Raw genomic sequence first — 21,082 nt, 5'->3', positions numbered from 1 at the left:
GGACTGGGGATCCCTCTGGGGGTGCAGCCCTGAGCTGGGATCTGCCTTTGTGAGGGCTAAGAGGGATAAAGCCCTGCCACACGCTCTGTGCTTGACCCCATTCCCTGGGGACAGTGGTCTGGTGCTGCCACCCTGTCCCCAGCAGGAGCCAGTGCCACCTGTGTGGGATGTCCCTGGAGGGCCCCTGTGGTTCCTCTGTTGCCCCCATCATTCTCCCTTCCCCACTGTGACCCTGTTCCCCCTAACCCTCAGGACCCAATCCCATGGTGCAAGTGGCCATTAGTCCCCTCCCTGACCCCTCTAAAGGGGTGCTGGGTGCCCAGGCCACAGGGTGACCCACACTGTGGGATGGGGACACAAGAGCGTGCGGTGGCACAGCTGGTGGAAATGTGCAGTGGCATTTCCTGGGTGGCACTGAGATCCCAGGGGAGTCAGGGATGTCTCTGCCACTGGCTGCTTCCTTGGAGGACTGAGCAAGGCTTGGATGCAGACTCAGGTTCTGGTTAATGTGAGAAATCACCTGATTTGCAGAGGATCCAGATGAAAAGAAAGCTGATGGCAATGAACAGCCTCGTGTCATTGTTCAGCTGAGGATCCCTAAAGCCTCTGCCTGTCCCTGAGTGAGGGGTGACATCTGTGCAGCCCCATGGCCCTTGACACACACTCAGCCCTTGAGCTGCTGCTGAGTCAAACCCTACAGATTTAGCCCCTGTAATCTCTCCCCTTATGTCAGTCCTTCCAAAACCCCCTGGCTGCTGCCAGGAGCTCCCCTCTGCTGTCACCTCCCATTTGCCAGGAGCAGCAGCAATGAAGGAAATGAGGAATAAATCAGTGAAACCCCCTTGTCTGTGCTTGTGGCTCTGAGAAGAGCCAGGTTCTGCCTTTGCTGGGCACCAGGACACTCCAGGACTGTGTCCCCCCAGCTCTGGGACACAAAACAGTGATGGGCTCCCAGCAGCTCCCATTTCAGCCCAGGCTGTGTTTTGCTGCTCCCACCCCAGCCTGGCCTCAGCACAGAGCAGGGATGCTGAGGGTCAAACCCCCACAGGGGGAGGGTCGGGTGCTTCCCTTCCCTTGCCCACATTCAATCCCCTTTCACTGGCACCTTCCAGCACCTCCTCGGGGTTGGATCGTGCCCTCCCTCCTGGGCTGTGCCCTCTGGAAGCACAATGCCAGAGTCTTGCACAATATGTTTTCCCTTCAAAAGGGAAAATTTTCTCCTCAAATCCTTGGGGAAAGCCAAAATCCAGCCTACTCTGTGCACCAACAAACACTGCAGAGGGTTGGAGGGTGAGGGGACACGCTGAGCCCCCCAGCCTGACCGAGGGGATGCTTCAGTGTGGGGTGAGCAGCACCAGCTTTGCCTGGAGGGTGGAGAAGAACCAGCTGAGCTTTTTGTTGGCCGTGATGGAGCAGATGGAGCTGAGCTGGCTGCTGCTCCTTAGGTTAAACAGCAAACAAGCAGGGCGTGGCTGGTTCCCACTGAGGGATTTCACCTGTTTCGATGGGCAGAGAGAGCTGGGGCATCAGCTTCCACCCCCCAGCTCCTGCCCTGGGGCCTGGGCTCACATCTGCTGTGGGCCAGGGGATGTTTGAGCAATGTCCTAGAAGTAAGAACATTTCCTCCTGCCTGAGTTCTCTTCACGTTTTGCAATTAAAGAGCAGGAAAAATGCCTGTGATCCACCTTATCCCCCTGTCCCTCATGAAGCAGCAGCCAGTGGGTTTGGTGCTGGGTTTAAAGCCAAGTTTATAGTTCAGCCAGGAGCCTCAAAAAACCATCAGAGAACAGCAGAGGGGGGATTTCTTCAAATTCTAGGGCCAAAGAGCCTCCACAGGGGCAATTTTCAGGTTGTTCTTCCTCTGGTAGGATGTTATAATCCATGGGCTATAGATAATCTTGTATTTTGGGTTATTTGGAGCCTTAAAAAAACATTTGCTGTTTGTCTGCTGTTCTTCCCCCCACTCCAAACGCCCCCCAGCCCCAGAGCATTGCAAGCCAGGAAGGGACAGGGACTTTGCTGCCCTTCCTGATGGCACTGGCAGTGCCTTGGCAGAGCTGCCTGGGGATCTGGGGACTCTGGGGACGCCGTGACCCTCTGGATGGGTCCTTCCTGCGCCCCACTTGCAACGCAGCAAACAGGAAATGTGTGAGCAGAGGCAGTTGCTGTCACCCCAGAACGGAAAGAGCCTTGAGAAAGAGAGATGAGAGCGGGGGCGGCCGCGGGGCAGGAGCGGCGTCCCTGCGACCTGGGGAGCCCCTGGGCCCCGTGTGCCCCACACTGAGCGTCCCTCGTGGGGAGGGTAAGTCCTGCTGCTCCGGGGATGGCTCAAGCACCACCTTAAGAAAGAGAAAAGTGAGGGAATGAAGGGTTTTTATTTTGCTGGTGGTGATCCAAGGGGGCTTTTTCCTGCTGCCTGTGAGGGACTGTGGCTGGGGGCTCCTTTCTGAGGGCACGGGGTGTTGTGGAGAGAGGCAGGAGCTGGTGATGCCATGGGGGGCCCTGCTTGGCTGGGGGGGAGGGGCACAATTCCCATCCCATCCCATCCCATCCCATCCCATCCCATCCCATCCCATCCCATCCCATCCCATCCCATCCCATCCCATCCCCCTGCTCGTTCAGCACCTCCATCACGCTGTGGGCTCAGCTCACCTGCCCTGGAGCTGGAACAGGAACCAGGGGCTTCTCCATGCCTTGAACAACCCCCCTGCCCCCCAGAGCTCTCACTTCTGCTGCCTTCGAGGCTGGGACCACCACAAGGGTGTTTCTGGTCCTGTGGGACTCCAGCAACTCCACAAGACCCTCTTGCTGTAAGGGGTTGGGGCTGGTTTTGGGCCCTGTTCCCATTTCTGATGTACACTGGGGTTTAGCAGGATCTGGCAAAGGAAGGGGCTGAGGGCTGAGGAGCTGCTGTCCCCCCGGGCTGGGAGTGGGAGCTGGGCTCAGCCAGACCGAGCACGGCCCCGGCTCTGCGTCACCGCTCCCCACAGCTCTGCTTTCCTCCCCTCGGAGTTTCAGCTTTGCCACACGAAGAACAGCCCCTCCTGGGGATGGCACGGTGGCCGTGGGTGACACGGCCACCCATCCAGGCTGGGGACAGGGCACTGGGGGTCCCAGCTCAGGCCCCACAAGCCTGGGCAAGCAGCAGCATGACAGAAACCTCCCGAGGCCTCGTGCCCTCTGCCCGGAGGTGACTCACAGCTGTGAAAACTGGGGGAGGAATTTTAAAAAGTGCTGCTGAGCTCTGAGAAGGCAGGTGGAACCAGCACGTCTTGCTCAGACCTCCAGCGTCACCTTGGCTGCTCCTTTGCTGGTGTCACCTCCTGGGTGGCCCTCGCTGGTGCTGGTGTCCTGTGCATCCTCCACAGCCAGGGAAGAGCACGGGGAGATTTGGGGTGGGTGCTTGGCTGGTGGAGTGTTCAGCAGGTGGGAGCTGGGCTGGGAGCCCCTGGGATGGCTGGCAGGAGCAGCAGTTGCTGCTGCAGTCCCAGGCTCCATTGGCACCGTGCAATCCAAAATAAGGGCTTCCCTTCCCTTCCTGTTGCCAAACCCTCCTCAGCAATCAAGGTTTGGGCCCTTGAGAGCAGCAAAATGAATTTCCAGCTGGCTCCCTTTCTGCTGTCTCCTACCAGGCTGGAGCAAAGGCGCCCAGCGAGGGCAGGGCTGGCCGAGGGTCCGGGCCGGGCTGGGCCATGTCCGAGCGCCGGGCGGGCGCCAAGGGCCGGCGCTTGGGCTCCAGCCGGCGCAAGCAGCTGCAGGAGGGCCCCGCTGAGGAGCCCCCGTGGGCATCTGAAATCGTGCAGAGGGTGCAGCACCTGCTCGGCGCCGGGGACGCAGAGCAGGCGGCCGTCACCCGCTCGGACATGCAGGTGAGGATGGGGCTGTCCCCCGGGCTCCAGCGCTGCTGGGTCGCTGCAGATGGAGCGATGGGAGGGTTTTACCCTGATTTGCTTTGCTTTTAGAAGCTGCAGGAGGAAGGTTTGCCGTGCAGCAGGGAGGAGCTGGAGCTTGTGTTCGATGGGCTGGATGCCGCTGGCACCGGGCGCTTGGGCGCAGAGGAGTTCACGGCCGGGCTCCGTAAGTGCAGCCTGGGCTGGTCCTGGCCACGGTCCCGGGGCTCTCCTTGGGGATGTGAGGCGCTGCCTTTGCTGTGTGGCACAGGAGGAATCGTCCCCATGACCAGCTCTCAGCCCCTGGCTCGCCTGGAGCGGGGTCCTGCTGTGCTGAACCGCTTTGCTGAAGCCGTGGAGGGAGAAGCGCTGGGCTTTGGGCTTTGCTGTCGCCCTGCCTGGGCACCGAGGGTTTGGGGTGTCTGTCAGCAGGGCAGTTCCTGAGCTCCCAAAAAGCTGCCAGGGAGCACCGGCGGAGGAAGACGGCGTCGCGGAGGGTGCGGCTGGTGCTCCCTGCCCCGGCGCTGGAAGTGGGGGACAGCGAGGAGCGCAGACACTTTGCTGCCTTTATGGAGCAGCTGGGCACAGACAACCTCTCTGAAGAGTAAGTGCCCTGCTGGGCACCCATGGGTGTCCTGCAGGATGGATAGAGGGGGAAGGCTTGGGGCAGGAGATCCCCACACAGGCAGGGAGCCTGGAGGTGCCTTTGGCCTGAGCACAGGAGCAGGGTCACAGTGACCCCAGAGCTCACCTGCCCTCACACACCTCAAAAATGTGAGTGAAGTGACTCAGCTGGCCTGGCTTTGGGGCTGCTGGGGGGATGCTCACCTCAAAAAACCCCTCTCCCTGCAGACAGGAGATCTGGCAGCTCTGGGTGAAGCTCCGGCAGGATGAGCCCCAGCTGCTGGACAACCTGGAGGACTTCCTGGCCAAGATGAGGCAGCGCATCCAAGAAGCCAGGAGCAAGAAGGAGGCTTTGGAGCAGACTCTGAACAAGTGAGCCACCCCAGGATAGTGCATAGGGAGGGGATAAGAGGGCTGGGGACAGGGACGGAGCCCTGGAGGACCACCCCAGCCATGTGGAGAAACCTGTGTGCCTTCAGCACACCCACCAGCGGCCGGAGCAGAGGTTCTGCCAATTTTTGGGGTCGGCTCCCTCTACAGTCACAGAGGGGGCGGCAGAAGGGCCAGACTCGGGCTGCTGGACACATCCACACTGGGTGACCCTCCGTGGGTGACCCTCCGGGCAAAGCCAGCCACAGCCCGAGGCTCCCGAGGGCAGTGTGGGGTCCCAGGGCCCGCACCCCCTGCAGCAGGGTCTGACACCCCTCCTCGGCCCTGCCCTCACCACAGGCGTGTGGCTGAGCACGACAGGGACGTGCAGCAGCTCTGCGAGGTCCTGGAGCAGCAGATCCAGCAGGAGCGGCTGCGCCTGCAGCAGCAGGTGGGTCCCGGCTCCTCCTGTCCCCTGGCTGTCCCTGCCGGGGGGACGCAGCACCCCAAAACCCCTCGGCAGCTGCCGATGGATGAGGGGGTGCCGGTGTCCTTGTGCCACCGCAGAGCACGGCCCGGAGCCGCCAGCAGGGCGAGGAGCTGCAGCGAGTGCTGGATGCCAGCGAGAGGGAGGTGCAGCGCTTGGTCACGGCGCAGATGGAGGTGGGCTGGCCCCAACCCCCCTCTGTGAGCCAGGGGTCTCTGGGCTGTGCTGTGACGACCCCACGGTGCTGCACAGCCCATCCCGGTGTGTCCCCGGCAGCCCTTGCTGCAGGCTGTCCCACAGGACACTCTACACCGCATTGCCACCCCCATCCTCACACTCCCCTCCATCCCCAGAGGACACAAGCTGAGTTTCCCCCGGGTATTGGGGGGTGTGTGGAATTCAGCCCCGGGTCTAAAGGAGGTGACTATGAATTATTTTGCGTGGGGATTTTTGGCTCTGAGTGTCCTGCTTGCCATCCCGCAGCTGGAGCGGCGCTGCCGCAGCCTCCACAGCTCCCAGCAAGCCACCAGCACGGAGAACCAGCAGCTGGAGCAGAGCAACCGGGCACTGCAGCAGCACCTGCAGCACCTGCACCAGCAGCTGCAGCACACCCAGGGCCACCTGAGGACAATGAGGGCTACCGTGGCTTGGGAGCACATGGGGGAGCCGGGGTGAGTAGCTGGGTGACCGTGTGTCACTCACGTGTCCCCACACACGTCATTTCCTCCTGGATGGGCAATGAGTTGGATGGGCCTCAACCACCACGGTGCTGCCCATGGTGCAGGTTACTCGTGGCTTGGTGTGCAAAGCATCAGAGGGAAAAGCAGGACTATCAGCACCATGCACTGGATGTGTCCCTGGAGGGCAGTGCCAGGGAGATGGGGGTGTCCTTCACCCACGAGGGCTCAGCAGGACTGATCCAAGGATTGTGGGTTTTGCTGACCTGCCCTATCACTACCCTGACAGCTCTGGTGCTGGGTGGATGTGGTGGAGAGGATGGAGTTCTCATTTTGACCCTTGTGCTCTGTGTTTGCAGGGACAGAGTGGTGGCAGAGTTACCCATCGAGGTGCCAATGTCCCCACAGGTACTTCAGCTGGGTGTGCGGGGACAGGACAGGGGGCCCAGGGCCTTGTGCTGTTCCATTTGGGACTGCTGAGGAGCTCCAGAGCACAGGGAGCTCCTGCAGCACTGCCTCCCCAAAAATCTCTCAAAAGGGGCTGGCACAGATGTTTGGGAAGGGAGGGGGTTGCACCACCTTACTTCTGGTACCCCCAAGATTTTGGGTGGGCACAGCTGGATACTTGCTGGAGAACTCCACATCATTTCAGGTGGATATTCTCCCTCACCAAGCATTTCTCTCTCCTCTTCCCACCCCGTTTCCTGCAGCTGAGTCCTGGGAAGAGCGAGAAGTTCCGCTCCGAGATGCGGATCAGGCTGGGATCCCAGAGCAGCGAGAGCAAAGCCAAGAGCACCCACCAAGTGTAAGGGGTCCTGCTGCTCCTGTGTGTGCCCCTGGGCTCTGAGCTGGGGCTGAGCCCCAGGCCCTTCCTCCACCCTCCCGGGGAAAACAATGATATTTGTCCTTTTAGCACTCCTCTCCCACCCGCTAATCTCTCACCCTGGAGCTCACATCTCTTATCCCAGCTCATCACCCCCTTGGCTCAGGAACGGGCTGTAGGTGGCTGAGAGTTGTCTTTTCCTGTCTGACAATGTTAAGATGGGTACTGGGCAGAGGCCAGGATGCAGCCCCGGGTCTGGCTGCCTGCGTGTGCATCCCCTTTCCCTTGCCCCCATTGCTGCCTGTGTGAACTCCAAGTGCAGTGAGGGGAAATAAAATCGGGTTTGGAGAGGGATGGGGTGAGGCTGTAGATCAAAACCCTCTGGGACTGACTGGGGATGGGAGGGATCTGGGGTCTGACCTGGGAGCTGGTTCATTGCCCTCATTTTCTGCCCTTTCCAGGGTTTGGGAAATGCTGCCAGCAGAAATAAACCTTTCAGGAGCCCCACAGAAAGCAAGCTCTGCAGAAGAGGATCCCTCCCCAGAACCTTTGAAAGAGGAAGGTGTCCATTTCCAAAGCTCTTTGCTAAGAGAGATGAATGATGCAATAGCAGCTCTGAGCAAACATCTGAAGGCACAGGCACTGGGTGCACCCCTGGCAGACACTCCCTGTCACCCCTGGGACAATGCTGAGCCCCAAACAGGGCCAGAGGCAGCAACAGCCCATGAAACCACCCCTGGGGTCCTGCAGGAGACCCTCCCTGGCCACACCCATCATGAGCTGCTGGAAGGAGACCTGCAAGAGGAGCCAGCCTCAGCTGAGCTTCGTGCTGCGGATGTGACACAGGCTGGTGCGTCCGCGGGAGCTGGGCACTGCACGGCTCAGGAGCCAGGAGCAGAGCAGGGAGAGAGCCCAGAGGAGGCACAGAGGATGTTATTCCTGCAAGGAAAGGGTGCTGGTGTGGAGGAGATGGTGCTGAATGTGGCTGAGCATCTGGGAGAGAGCATGGAGACAGGAGAGCAGGTGCAGGTGGAGGTGGAAGGAGCAGAGCGGCGGCAGGAAACAAAACCACAGCTCCTGGGAGAAGCTGAGGAAGTGGAGATAAGCCTGAGGGAAAGTTTGGAGGCAGGTCTGGGGCCACCTGAGGCTGGGCAGGAAGGTGTAGCAGGGGGACAGAGCCTTGCCACGGATGAGCAGCAGTCAGGCAGGGTGCTGGGTGAACGTGGGCAGGCCCCGGGCACAGCGCTGCAGGAACGGGCTGAGCCAGCATTGGGGCTCCCTGGGAAACTGGAAACTGAGCTGGGAGAGCACTTGGAGCCACAGCCACTGTCCTGGGCTGAGGCACAAGTGGGAGCAGCCCGTGGGAGTGGTGGCCCCGAGGTGACAGTGGCTCCTGGCCCAGGAGGGCTGGAGGAGGAGCGTGCCAGGGCAGAGGGGCTGCCCCGGGGAGACACCACGGACTCCAAAGTGCTGCAGGTGATGCCAGCCCAAGCTGAGCAGGCAGGGAGCAGCAGAGCCAGGGGTGAGGAAGAGGAGGAGGAGGAAGCTGAGTCCAGGGAGGCAGAGCAGCAGCTGCAGGGTGAGTGTGCCAGGGGAGGTGTGGGGTGGAGAGGGAGTGAGGCCACTCTGGAGCCACTGGCAGCGGCTGTGCCACCCACCCACGGACAGGGAGGAGTGGGAACAGATGTGGAACTGATGGAGGCCCAGAGCAGCACCAACATGGAGCTGCTGGCAGAGGTGGAGGCAGAGCTGCAGGTTTGGAATGAGGCTGGATCCCCAGGCACACAGCAGGGAGGGGGCGTGGATCCAGGTGTGCAGCTGGAGAAGGATAAACCAGAGGCAGGGCTGGGAGAAGAAATGGGGGCTGCTGCAGTGCACTGTGAGGGTCCTTCCCCTGCAGAAGCACCTGTGGGCAGCCCAGCCTTGTGTGGGCTGTTCCCAGGTAAGTCTCAGGCACTGGAATTGGTGGAGGCAGATCTGCAGATCTCTGGGGGTCCCAGCCCAGAAAACCCCCAGGGAGGGAAGGGGGAAAGAGCTGTTCAGCTCCAAGAGAATGAGGAAGAGGATGGGGCAGGACAGGATGAGCACAGGCTGCCACATGAGCCTGTGCCTCATCCCAGTGCAGTGAACTTGGGTCAGGGGCAGGGGGCTGGTGCAGGGCTACAACTAAGGGAGAATGCTGAAAGCCTGGACACTGCTGAGGAGCAGAGCACTGGTGCTAATGTGCAGCTGAGTGCAGAGGGGAATGAGCTCAAATCAATCCCAGGAGAAAGACCAGAGGCTGATCTGCAGCCCTTAGGTGAGGCTGGATCCTCAGGGACAGAGCAGGGAGGGAGATTGGATCCAGAGGTGCAGCCCCTGGATCAGGAGGATAAAACAGAGTTTTTGGAAAGGAAGGCAGAGGATGTCCAGGAAGATAGGATGTTCACTGAGGGTCCCAGCCCAGGGGCTCCATGGGGAGGGGAGAGTGAAAGAGCTGTTCAGCTGGAAGAGGAGGAGGAGGAAAAGGAGGATGAGGCACAAGGACAGGGAGAGCATGAGCTGCCACACAAGCCTGTGCTTGATCTGCATGGATCAGGGGTCAGGCAAGGTGAGGGGGCAGATGAGGACATGCAAGCACAGGAGGAGGCTGAAAGCCTGGACACTACTGAGGAGCAGAGCACTGGAGCCAATGTGCAGCTGATTGCAGAGGGGAATGAGCTCAATTCAACCCCAGGAGAAAGACCAGAGGCTGATCTGCAGCCCTTAATCCAGACTGACTCCATGGGGATGGAGCAGGGAGGGAATGTGGCTCCAGATGTGCATCCCCTGGATCAGGGAGATGAAGCAGAGTCAGTGAAAGTGGAGGCAGAGGGCTCCTGGGCAGACACTCAGCTGAGTGTGGCTGCCAGCCCAGAAAACCCCCAGGCAGGGGGGCACTGTGCACTTGTGCAGCCCAGGGATGGCGCTGGGGACTGGAGACAGGGACAGGGTGGGCGTGGGCAGATGAAGGAGCTGGTGCCTGACCTGTCTGCAGTGACCATCAGACAGAGAAGGGGGACAGATGCAGGTGTGCAGCCAGTGGAGGAGGCTGTGATCCTGGACGCAGTGGAAGATCAGAGCACTGGTGCCAATGTGCAGCTGAGTGCAGAGGGGAATGAGCTCAGACTGACCCCAGGAGGGAGCACAGAGGCTGATCTGCAGCCCTTGGGTGAGGCTGGATCCTCAGGGACAGAGCAGGGAGGGAGATTGGATCCAGAGGTGCAGCCCCTGGATCAGGAGGATAAAACAGAGTTTTTGGAAAGGAAGGCTGAGGATGTCCAGGAAGATAGGATGTTCACTGAGGGTCCCAGCCCAGGGGCTCCATGGGGAGGGGAGAGTGAAAGAGCTGTTCAGCTGGAAGAGGAGGAGGAGGAAGAGGAGGATGAGGCACAAGGACAGGGAGAGCATGAGCTGCCACATGAGCCTGTGCTTGATCTGCACAAATCAGGGGTCAGGCAAGGTGAGGGGGCAGATGAGGACATGCAAGCACAGGAGGAGGCTGAAAGCCTGGACACTACTGAGGACCATGGCACTGGAGCCAATGTACAGCTGATTGCAGAGGGGAATGAGCTCAAATCAATCTCAGAAGAAAGACCAGAGGCAGATCTGCAGCCCTTGGGTGAGGCTGGATCCCCAGGGACAGAGCAGAGAGAGAGACTGGATCTGGAGGTGCAACCCCTGGGTCAGGGGGATAAAGCAGAGTTATTGGAAGGGGAGGCAGAGGATGCCCAGGCAGATCTGCAGCTGTCAGAGGGTCTCAGCTCAGGAGGCCCATGGGGAGGGGAGTGGGGAACAGCCCTTCTCAATGAGGAGGATGAGGAGGGTGAGGCACAAGTGCAAGGTGAGAATGGGCTGCCTCAGGAGTCTGTGCTTTCTCCAGAAGGAGCACGAGGCCGACAGGGAGAGGAGGCTGGTGCAGGAATGGAGCCACAGGAAGCAGCTGAAAGCCTGCTCAGCCTGGAGGCCCAGAGCACTGATGCTGATGTGCAGCTGATCACAGATCAGCAGATGCCCAAATCAGGCTCAGGAGGGAGCACGGAGGCAGATCTGACACCTCTGGGTGTAGCTGGGTTGTGGAAAGGGGAGCAGGGCCTGACTCTAGGTTTGGAGGCAGTTCTGGGTCCATCTCCCACTGCAAACCCATGGGAAGGAGCTGCTGCTGCAGATGTGCCCCCTCCAACAGAGGCTGCTTCGTGTCCTGAGCCTGCCACTCCTGCAGAGGGCCCTGGTCTGGAAGCAAAACTGGGAGCATGCATTGGTCCTGAGGGGCAGATTCTGGAGGCACAGGAGTTACTGCAGGGAGAGAAAGCTCCTGCAGAGGGGCAGCCTCTGGATGGAGCTCACGGTCTGGAAGGGGCACAGGGAGATAGGCTGGAGGCAGAGGTGAGGAATGGAGTGAAAACTCAGGGTCTAGGACTAAACCAGGGCCAGGATGATGCTGCGTTGGCCTCCCTGGTCTCTGAGGTGCTGTCACAACTCAGCCTCCTAAAGCTGGAAACGATGATGCAGGAGAATGTTCTCATTCCAGATGTGTGGCGGCTTTGTGCTCCGGGACAGGCAGCCCAAAGGGAGCTTCAGGAGCAGGTTTCAGCACAGGGACATGAGGGGAGGCTTCACACAGTGGCCCAACAGCCAGAGGGGGAGACAGCACCCGCGATGGAACCGGAGCACACGGCTGCTGGACCTGCTGAGCATCCGAAGCAGGAGGTGCCACCAGCATCAGCACTGCACACAGCAATGCAACCAGGAGATGCTGGGAGTGATCAGCTGGGGGTGATCCTCAGAGAAAACTCACTGGGGCAAGGGCAGCTCTTGGGAGAACAGAGCAAAGACCTCAGTGTTGGTCAACGAGAGAAGATGCAAGAGTTTGGTCAGACAATGAGCCAGGAAGGTGAGCCCAGCTCAGGAGAGCCAGGGGCTGTGACTGCAGGTGGGGCAGGAGCTGCCCCAAGGGGCTGTCCTACAGCTGCCCTGGACCCAGACCACCTCTACAACGTGCTGTTCATTGGGGACTCCCACGTGGGCAAAACGTCGTTCCTGTACCGTCTGCACGCCGACACCTTCAACCCCCACCTCACGGCCACAGTGGGTAGGTCTCCTCCAGCCCCCCTCCAACACTCGCTTGGGTCACGGCTGCAATTCCCCCTCCTCCACCCCACAAGCTGCTGGAGGTCCCCACATGCCTGTTCCAGCTCCTGCCAAGCGTGGTGTACAAGCAGTCCCCAGGGGCCACGCAGAACCACCAAGTCCCCACGCCTGGGCGCTCATGGGCAGGAAATGCTGCTCCTCCTTGGCCTTCCTAGCAACAGTGGCCCAGTGCTTTCCTCTGCTTTGCCTTTTAGCTCCATTCTCCTTTCTTCACCAGCCTGGTTTTATTCATCATGAGATGAGAGACCTTCCCAAAATCCAGTGATTAAACATCTAAAAGCCAGAGGTTCACTTGGGACCAACCTCTGGAGCTGCAGCTTCAGACCACCCTGTACCATGTTTCTTCTCCATCCAACTTCTGTCGCAGGGAAGAACTCTACAGCATCAAAATATCCTTTTTTTTGTGTCTTCCAGGACTGGATTACCAGATCAAAACCCTGGTTGTGGATAATGAGCGCTTTGCTCTCCGCCTGTGGGACTCAGCTGGTCAGGAAAGGTGAGGTGCTGTGCTGCTTAGGGACACAACCTGGGTTTTCCCCCTGTAGTTTAGGGGCAATTGATATCCTTTGCTTTGCTAAGCAAAGGTGAGATTGCTCAAGGAGGGACTCTGTACAATATGTGATCTGATAAAGCGTAATAAAGGAAGTAATTAAGATAAAACTGGCACTCAGGCTGTTCTATGGCCCCTGCCATCAGGACAAGAGCCAAATCTGGGGGTTGCCTGTTCTGTAGACCTGCATTCCCACCTTTTCCAGTAGGATTTCACACCACTCCTAAACCAAACCTCCTTAGACCATCCTGGTTGTTATAAGTGAGAATTTATTCAGCCAGATTAAAAAGGAAAAAATAATTTTATTAACGGTCAAATTCTATCTAGCCAGCCACAAGGAAAGAACAGTGCCGAGCCCAGGGTCGGCCCTGGGTGTGCCACAAGGAGTCAGCCTCAGCAGAGGTTTTCCCCCATGCCCACACACCTCCATCCTGGCACAAGAGGTTTTTATAGGGAAAATTCTGCCTGAGGCCAAGATTTCAGCAATCAGTCTTTTCTTCTATTCAGAGTCCATACGTTAATAAGATTTTCTTTCTTGGTGATGAGGAGGAATAATTCAGTGCCCGGAGTAGGTGAATCCCTGATGAGATTTTACGGGAAGGCTGCACTCACATGGATCTGTCTGAGGATTTCCATGATTTCCATCTTGGGTCGTTTACCCAAGATGATCAACACCTGGAGTCCCGATGGTCAGCACCTGGAGTCCAGACATGGTCCATCTCCTGGCCGAGCCGCATCCTTTTCCTTGTAAATCAGTTTCCAATATACACCCAGTCTCGCCTGCAAAGTTGGGGTGGAACTAATACAACGGGCATAATCTAACAAGCATCCAATATGACATATTTCATACAAGGAATGGCGCGGATTATATTTACTGCACATAACACTGGTGATCCTCCAAAACGCCCGCAGGTACCGCAGCGTGACCAAGCAGTTCTTCCGCAGGGCGGACGGGGTGGTGCTGATGTACGACATCACCTCCGAGCTCTCCTTCTCCGACGTGCGCTTCTGGCTCAGCTGCATCCAGGTGAGGGCGGTCCCGAGCTCCTGGGACTCACAGCAGCGGCCAAGCCCTTTGGAAATACCCTTTGGGTATTCTGCATTGCGTTCATTATAATTTTTTTTTTTTTTTTTTTTTCCCGTGGAGGATTTAAGTCAGATATAGAAGATTTTTACACGCTGGCAGTGTTTCCCAGGCTAATATGTTGATAGAACAAGTAGGGTAATAATCAACTCTTAAACAATTAAAAACTAGTGCAAAGGAATGAAAAATGTTGTTTTTACATCAAGAATAGTCCACTTTGAGTCCTAGAGAATGGGAGGTTATTCAAGGCATTTTTAAAACTTCTCTTCAGAGATTTCCGGTTGACACAAAGCCAGTGTTTAAAATTCTGAAACAAAATAGGATATTGACTCACTTGGTGCTTGTAAATCCCAGCCAGAACACCTTCAGACACTGCTGTAGTTGAGCATAAAGTGAATTCATTATAAGTGTAACTCATCCAGTGCTCTGTCATGTTAATAGACATAGGCAGATGATTTAAGGGGAAAAAAAAAATCTTAAATGCTGTTGAAATGATTTAATAATTTAGAGTTTTGTTATTAGCCCAAATCCGTGGGTGCCAGTCATAGTGTTCCAGGATATGTGTAGACAGTGTGGCCAGCTGGGATTCAAGGAAGATTTTGAAGCTGTTCTGATCTTCCCTTCTTTCTTACTCAGGAAGGAGCAGAGGATGGAGTTGCTGTGCTGCTTCTTGGGAACAAAACCGACTGTGCTGCCCAGAGGCAGGTCCCTACAAAGGAGGGTGAATGCCTGGCCAAGGTAGGTGGTGAAGCACAGCCACCCAAGCGAGGCAGGGACAGCTAAAGATCAACACCACCAACCTGAAGAGCTGGAGAAAGGGAAAAGCCTTTAATTTACCCCTCCTGCATCACTGGTTGACAAAATGTTCTCTGAACCCATCTCTCACCCTTCCCTGCCTTGCTTTCCCTTTGCCACTTCAATTTTGCCTCAGCACCATCCTAGTAAATTGGTTTATGGAACTGGATTTGTAAATTAAAACATTTTCAGCTCTGCTTATCTTTGCTATGAAATGTTAAGTATCTTTCCAGCATTATAAAAATAATAAACCCACTGAGCACTAACCTGGTTTAAAGGTACTGAAATGATCAATGTTTGATTAATCTCTTCACATATAGATGGCTAAAAAAAAAATAGATGAGGAGAATGAGAAGAATCTCACTTTTACTGACTTAATGTTAAATCTTATGGGATTTGGGGCAGAATCCATAGACCAGTTTTGCTAATGGAGATGAGGGATAGATGCTTATTTTCCCAAACTGGTAAGGAGCAAAAGAGTTGGGAACAGCTACTTATGTCTCTGTCTGTATTTGCTCCCATAACCAGAAGGCATCAAAAATTCTTCTGTCTGCACAATCGTCCTTTTCCTTGTATTAAAAGCTGGTGTCATAGCAACCAGAAAATCTGGATTTCACCCTCATGTTCCAGTAAATAAGTTATTGAGTTATTTGTTTCCTTGATCCCCTCCTCTTTCCCCTTGACTCGGGCTGTCCCATGGCAATTTATTCCCACATTCAACTAGTCCAGTGCAAGAATGTTACATTTCCATTTGGGGTCTGTGTCTTCCAGGAGCACCAGCTCATGTTTTACGAGTGCAGCGCTGCCTCGGGCCACAACGTCTTCGAGTCCATGGCCAGCTTCACCAGGTGAGCCACGCTCTTGGATTTTTCCAGCTGTCCTCAATTAAATGGGCTCCCTCCTTGCTTCTTTTAACTCCAAATACTGGATGTCACCATCACCAGAGACTCCATGCCCAAATGTCAGGGAAGCACCTGCTGGGATGAATATTTAGCACTGCCCTAACTTGTCTGTTGAACAACCAGCATTGCAAGGAGGTGAATTAAACCCTTTTGGGGATGCTGCTGATTCCTCCTTGGCTTGACTGAACAAGTTCTGTCTGTGATTTGATTTATGTTGGAATTTTTAGCAGCATCCATAGCTCTTGGATCACATGGAACTGGAAGGATCCTGACTCCTTTCAGCTGTGCTGAGCCTCTTGTACCAAGGCTTGTCAAAACAAACAGCACAGCAATGCAAAATGGGGGAACTACCCAGCTAATTTGCTTCCTTTGCTTCCAGGTTGCTCAAAGTTCGTGAAGATGAATTGAAAAATAAGGCAGAAGAGGTACCAAAGGCACCCCAGAAGAAAAAGGGCTGCTGCTGGTGATGGACAGACACCCCACACACTGATCTGAAACTGCACCAACAGCCAGAAAAGCATAAAAATAATCCTTGGACAACTTCTCTTTTCCTGTGTGTCTTCCTTGCCTGATCTTCCTTGGATGCTGAGAGCAAAAGCTGCTGTGGGGGACCCCCTGCCATTCCCCCAGAGCACACCAGCCCTCCAAAATACTTCTCAGGGAACTTTGCAACTTTCTTTTGGAGACCAAAAACAGGCCAAGAAAAGAGGCAGAAAGGGAACCCAGCTGAGTCTGAGATGCTGCAATGATACTGGAAGCAACAGGGAGTAAACCCAAGCCTTGGGATAGAAGAAATGAAAACCTGAAGCCACCCAAGTATAAAACAAGGGGGTTTAGTGCTGTTGGTGGTCTGAGCTGTGGGGATTTTTGTGCTGTCTTTGCAATCTGATTGGATTTGATCAGGAGCAATGAGATATTCAACATAATCTAAATGCACTTAAATCTCTCCAGTGACACAAGGTAAAGCTAATTTTTCCCTTTCGTGGTTTATCCTGCCAGTGAGCAGTGATGGGGCTTTTCAGAAACTACTAAATATTTTGCTGAAAATAAATTCAAAAGCTCAAGAGCACGTCCGGGATAAGAAGAAGATAAATGCTTGCAAGAGGTTTCTTTCATTGTGTTGTCCCCAGAGCAAAATTCTGGATTATTGAACCAAATTTCAGGCTGGGCAGAGAAGAATGAGCTGCTGCATCCTGCCCTTCTGCTCTTTTTGAAGTACTGAATTGGTTTTAAATCCAGCTTGAAGAACTTAAATAAGCACATCACAATTTCAAGGGTTTTTTTTTTTAATCTTTTTACAGCTTGATTGAACTATAGTTTTGCAGAAAAAAAAAAAAAAAGACATACAGACTAAATAAATAAGAATACAAGTGCTATATTTTAGTATTTTGTATGTTCCATGTAAATTCCCAGCAGTTCAACAGGTATATTTAAAGACTCTGCTTATGTGCAGATTTTGCAGAAATAATTCTGCCTAGTTGGGTTTACTTTTTGTTGCCACTATTATTTATATGTACATAATGGCAAAGCATAATAGTAGCCATTTTGTGCTTTAGAAAAATAAAGTGACAACAGGAGTTGGGCTTCTAGCAACACTATATATTTTCATATATAATTATATGTATTTTATATATATCAGCTTCACCAGCCAGGGTCCAACTTTGCAGTGACTCTGGAATTTCTGAGTCTTTTAGGGATGATTTATTTTTCCTGCACACCCTGATTTATCACTCCAGTACCTCTGTACCCTAAGTGTCCATCCCCTGTATCTGCCCCCAGCCTACCTCAAGTCATTCTCCTTTGGCCCCATCATTAAAACATTTAATTTTCTTAATGCAATATATTTAATGCTCCCGTTCCCTTCTCCATCCCTCTTTACCGTATTTCTTTATACAATATTTTTAGTGATGGAGCAGTTCCTCAGGAAGGATTTATGTGGCTCAGCTCAGAGCTGTGCCTGAGGGGGTTTGGTATTTGGGATATCTGGAATTGCTTTTTCTTTTTGTTTGGGACCCTCTTCACTATATCTTCTTTTATTAAAAAAAAATATAAATCCAAGTGTGCTTTGCAAATTTGATTCATAATAAGAGATTCACCATTTCAGCCAGATCAACCCAAAAACTTTCTACTGGGTCTGTAACACTTCCCCATGTAAAGCCACCCATCAGATCAGCTTTTCCTTTTGCCTAAATATGCTGGGATTGTATATGGAAGATGCTGCTTGGCCGAGTGGCAGCAGGATTGTGCAAGAAATGGTTTTCTTTTATTCCAAATCAATTCCAAATTCTGTGCAGGCTGAATTTTCCCATTAGATGGCAGCAGCTGCAGCAATTCCTCCCCACTGCAATATTGCTGCTGCAGAGAAGTACCAGGGAGCTTGAACAGGGCCCAAAGTGGAAGCTGAAAAAAAAACAACCAAAAAGCCTTCCCAGAACAGCAGGCAGAAAGAAATGTCTATCTTATTCCCCTGGAAATCACCTCTAGAAAAAAAGATGGAGTTTGTGCCCAAAGCATGAGTTACTACACTCCAAACCTCCCTGTCAAACTTGGAAATGAATTTTTCATTGCCAGGCTGGGAGAAACGCCGGGCAGGCAATAAATCACATTGGAAAACATGGGCAGCATGTTGCACTTGAAAGCACCTTTAATAATTCACATTCCAGCAAACATTCCCACTCTGGGATCAAAGGCACCGCTCCTTTGCAAGCCATTAAACGCCTGCACAGTATTTGGAGGAGGATCAAGGCCTGGGATATTAATAGCAAGAGGGAAATGCATACTTGTTTGGACCACAGGATGTGTTTTTTTAAATCAGGTGGTTTCTTTTAAAGCTGTTTGAAATTCCTCAAGGCGCTCCACAAGAATTAGAGGAGCTGCCTCAGCCAAGCCAAGATTGGGAAGATCTCGGATCTCAGCCCAAAGTCAGTGGGCATTTAGCATCATCCTGCTTGGATGAATCCACCCTGGAAGCTGAGAACCCACAAGAGCTTCTGACAAGTTGGAACAAATCTTCAACCACAGCTTTCAGCGCCCCAGCCATAGGATTTGGGTTTTGCTCAGGAGTGTCTCCCAGAATTCCACCCTATTCCCCTGGAAAGGCAGTAAAATTGGGATGAGGAGACAATCCCACTCCCTGGGCTGGGATTGACAGGGCAGGAAATCCAAACCTGAGTAGAGGAAGTCCTTTTTCTTGCAATGTTTAATTCATCTGCAGAACTCAGTGCTGCAGGAAGTTGTTGAGGCCGAGAACTTAAACAAGGCTGAAATTTAAACAAGGTTGCTCTAAAGGGACCTGGTCTAGTGGAACAGGGGGCGTGGAATGAGATGATCTCTAAGGTTCTCCCAATACAAACCATTCCAGGATTCTACGAAAATGCATCAGAGAGATACCAAAAACACCCATCACACCCACAATCAAGAGCTGACTGAAAATACGTTTAATTGCATTTAAGGACTGAAGCTCATGTCTGACAGCAGGGTGAGGCTGAGGCCCCTCACTCCTGCATTCTCCCAAGCTTTTCATGCCACGGGTGCCTCCATGGACCTTCTCTTGCCCCATCTCCAGCCCTTTATTCCTCTACGCCCTTCCCACAATTTTTAGGGCTTTCCCACATATTTTTAGGGGGTGTTAACTGTGTGCTCAGTGCTTATCACTTGACCTGTGGGAATAAGCACTCAAGAACCCCTCATGGGGCTGGGGATAAGTGGGGTTCAGGGGGATAAGTGGGTCTTCCAGGGGGTGCTGGAGTGTCTGGGGGGAGCTGTGGGGTGATATTGAGGACTAATGGGGTGTTGGGGGGTTGAGGGAGGTGTTAGGGATGCTGTGGGATGTGGCTGTGAAAGACTTTGGGCATTCTGGAGGGTGTTGGGTGTGCCGTGGGCTCCAGAAGATGCTGGAGGGTTCATGTGGGTGCTGTGTAGGATGTCTCAAGGTGTTGGTGAGGACCTGGGGGCTCAGAGGTTTCTTGGGGGGTCTGTGAGTGATGGGGGATCAGGCAGGTGCTGGAGTGTGGTCTCAAGGTGTTTCTGGGCTCAGGTAGGTACTGGTGGGGTGCCTGTGTGTAATGACAGGGTCAGGCAGTTGTTGGGGTGGTCTCAAGGTATTAAATGGGTTCAGATGGGTGCTAGGAAGGGTTTTAGGGGTCCTGAGGAGCTCTGATGATCCAGGGGAGGCTCAGGCCAGTCTAGGTTTGGGATAATCATGGACTGAGATGGGTGCTGGAAAAGGGGGTCTCCATATTTTGGGCTGAAATGTATGCAGGGAGTCTCAGGGGGACATTGGGGATGCCAGCAGGGAGGGATGCGGGTGCTGGGGGCTGTTGGGAGGAACTGGGGTGGTTGGGGGTCCTGAGGGGTGTTTGGGACACTGCAAGGCCTTGGGGCCAGTGCCCTGAAGGGTGTTTGGGACAGCAGAGGGGCGGGTGCTGGTGAGGTCCTGGGGAATGCTGAGGCTTTGGGCCAAGCAGGGTGTTGGGAGTCCTGGGCAGTGTTGGGGGTCCCAGACTGGGCCGGCCCGGGTGTTGAGGGCCCCGGGTGGTGTGGGGGGTCCAGGGCAGGGCTGGGTTCCCCGGGCAGTGTTGGGAGTGGCGGGGAGTGTTGGTATTCCCCGGGCGGTGTTTCCTGGGCGATGTGGCAGTCCCGGGGCAGTGTTGGGTCCCCGGACAGCGTTTATTCCCCAGAGCAGTGTTGGGTCCCCGGGTTGTGTGGGGATTCCCTGGGCAGTGTTGGTTTCCCGGGCAATGTGGCAGTCCTGGGGCAGTGTTGGGTGCCCGGGGCGGTGTTGGTTCCCTGTGCAATGTGGAGGTCCTTGAGCAGCGTTGGTTCTCCAGGCAATGTGGAGGTCCTCGGGGTGGTGTTGGTTCCCCGGGGCAGTGTTGGGTCTCTGGACGGTGCTGGTTCTATTGGAAGTGTTGGTTCTCCGGGCAATGTGGCGGTCTCAGGGCAGTGTTGGGTCCTCGGGCAGCACTGGTTCCCCAGGCAATGTGACGGTCCCCAGGCAGCGTTGGTTCCCTGAGCAGTGTTTGTTCCCCGGAGCAGTGTTGGGTCCCGGGGTAGTGTAGGGCTTCCCCGGGCAGTGTTGCTTCTCTGGGCAGGGTTGATACCCTGTGCAATGTGGCAGTCCTGAGCAGTGTTTATTCCCTGGAGCAGTTGCTGGGTGCCCGGGCAGCGTGGAGGTTCCCTGGGCAGTGTTGGGTCCCCGGACAGCGTTTATTCCCCGAGCAGTGTTGGGTCCCCGGGCAGTGTTTGCTCCCTGGGCAGTGTTGATTCCCTGGCAATGTGGCGGTCCCGGAGCAGTGTTGGTTCCCTAGGCAATTTGGAGGTTCCCGGGCAATGTGGAGGTCCCCGAGAAGTGTTGGTTCCCCCGGGTGGTGTTGGTTCCCTGTGCAGTGTGACAGTCCCGGGGCAGTGTCTATTGCCCGGAGCAGTGCTGGGTGCCCGTGGAGACTCCCTGGGCCGTGTCTGTTCCCTGGGCACTGTTGGTTCCCTGGGCAATGTGGCGGTCCCCAGGACGTGCTGTCCCCCCGGGCAGTGTGCGGGCCCCGCGCCGATCCGAGCCGGGCCGGGCCGTGCCGGGCCGGAAGCCGGAAGCGGGGCCGCGCCCGCCCCGCCGCGGGAGGAGCCGGGGCCGGGCCGGGCCGGGGCGGAGCGGGCAGGCGGGGCCGGGCCGGGCGGAGCGGGCAGGCGGGGCCGGGGCCGGGCGGAGCGGGCAGC

General features: G+C 55.3%; 1 protein-coding gene across 2 annotated transcripts; it reads left to right on the top strand.

Annotated features, from left to right (window-relative positions):
* The first annotated feature begins 89 nt into the window (after positions 1–89).
* On the top strand, positions 90–17,428 carry RAB44 (RAB44, member RAS oncogene family). Of its 2 annotated transcripts, none has more exons than XM_085561405.1 (16): positions 90–2,302; positions 3,633–3,869; positions 3,963–4,077; positions 4,323–4,494; positions 4,743–4,886; positions 5,244–5,334; positions 5,451–5,546; positions 5,854–6,041; positions 6,407–6,455; positions 6,758–6,852; positions 7,332–11,980; positions 12,454–12,535; positions 13,502–13,616; positions 14,310–14,411; positions 15,240–15,316; positions 15,750–17,428. In XM_085561405.1, exons 2-16 carry the CDS (start codon positions 3,693–3,695, stop codon positions 15,835–15,837), a joined length of 6,240 nt encoding a protein of 2,079 aa, XP_085417531.1. In that variant the 5' UTR covers positions 90–2,302; positions 3,633–3,692; the 3' UTR covers positions 15,838–17,428. The 2 variants fall into 2 exon arrangements, with proteins under 2 accessions (XP_085417531.1, XP_085417532.1); XM_085561406.1 differs by having other exon boundaries at positions 90–3,869; positions 7,332–7,720; positions 11,420–11,980.
* The last annotated feature ends 3,654 nt before the right edge of the window (positions 17,429–21,082 follow it).

This window comes from Lonchura striata, chromosome 26, assembly GCF_050655825.1.
Source record: "Lonchura striata isolate lonStrDom1 chromosome 26, ASM5065582v1, whole genome shotgun sequence".
NCBI lineage: Eukaryota > Metazoa > Chordata > Aves > Passeriformes > Estrildidae > Lonchura > Lonchura striata.
Note: the sequence above shows the minus strand (reverse complement) of the source record. Positions and strands in the feature narration are given on the sequence as shown.

Bases quoted from the DNA above. Each gene is read 5' to 3' on its own strand.
- RAB44 (XM_085561405.1), top strand. From the start codon at position 3,693: ATGTCCGAGCGCCGGGCGGGCGCCAAGGGCCGGCGCTTGGGCTCCAGC. The intron at 4,887-5,243 runs GTGAGCCACCCC...CCCTCACCACAG, and splicing joins TTGGAGCAGACTCTGAACAA to GCGTGTGGCTGAGCACGACA. The intron at 13,617-14,309 runs GTGAGGGCGGTC...TTTCTTACTCAG, and splicing joins TCTGGCTCAGCTGCATCCAG to GAAGGAGCAGAGGATGGAGT.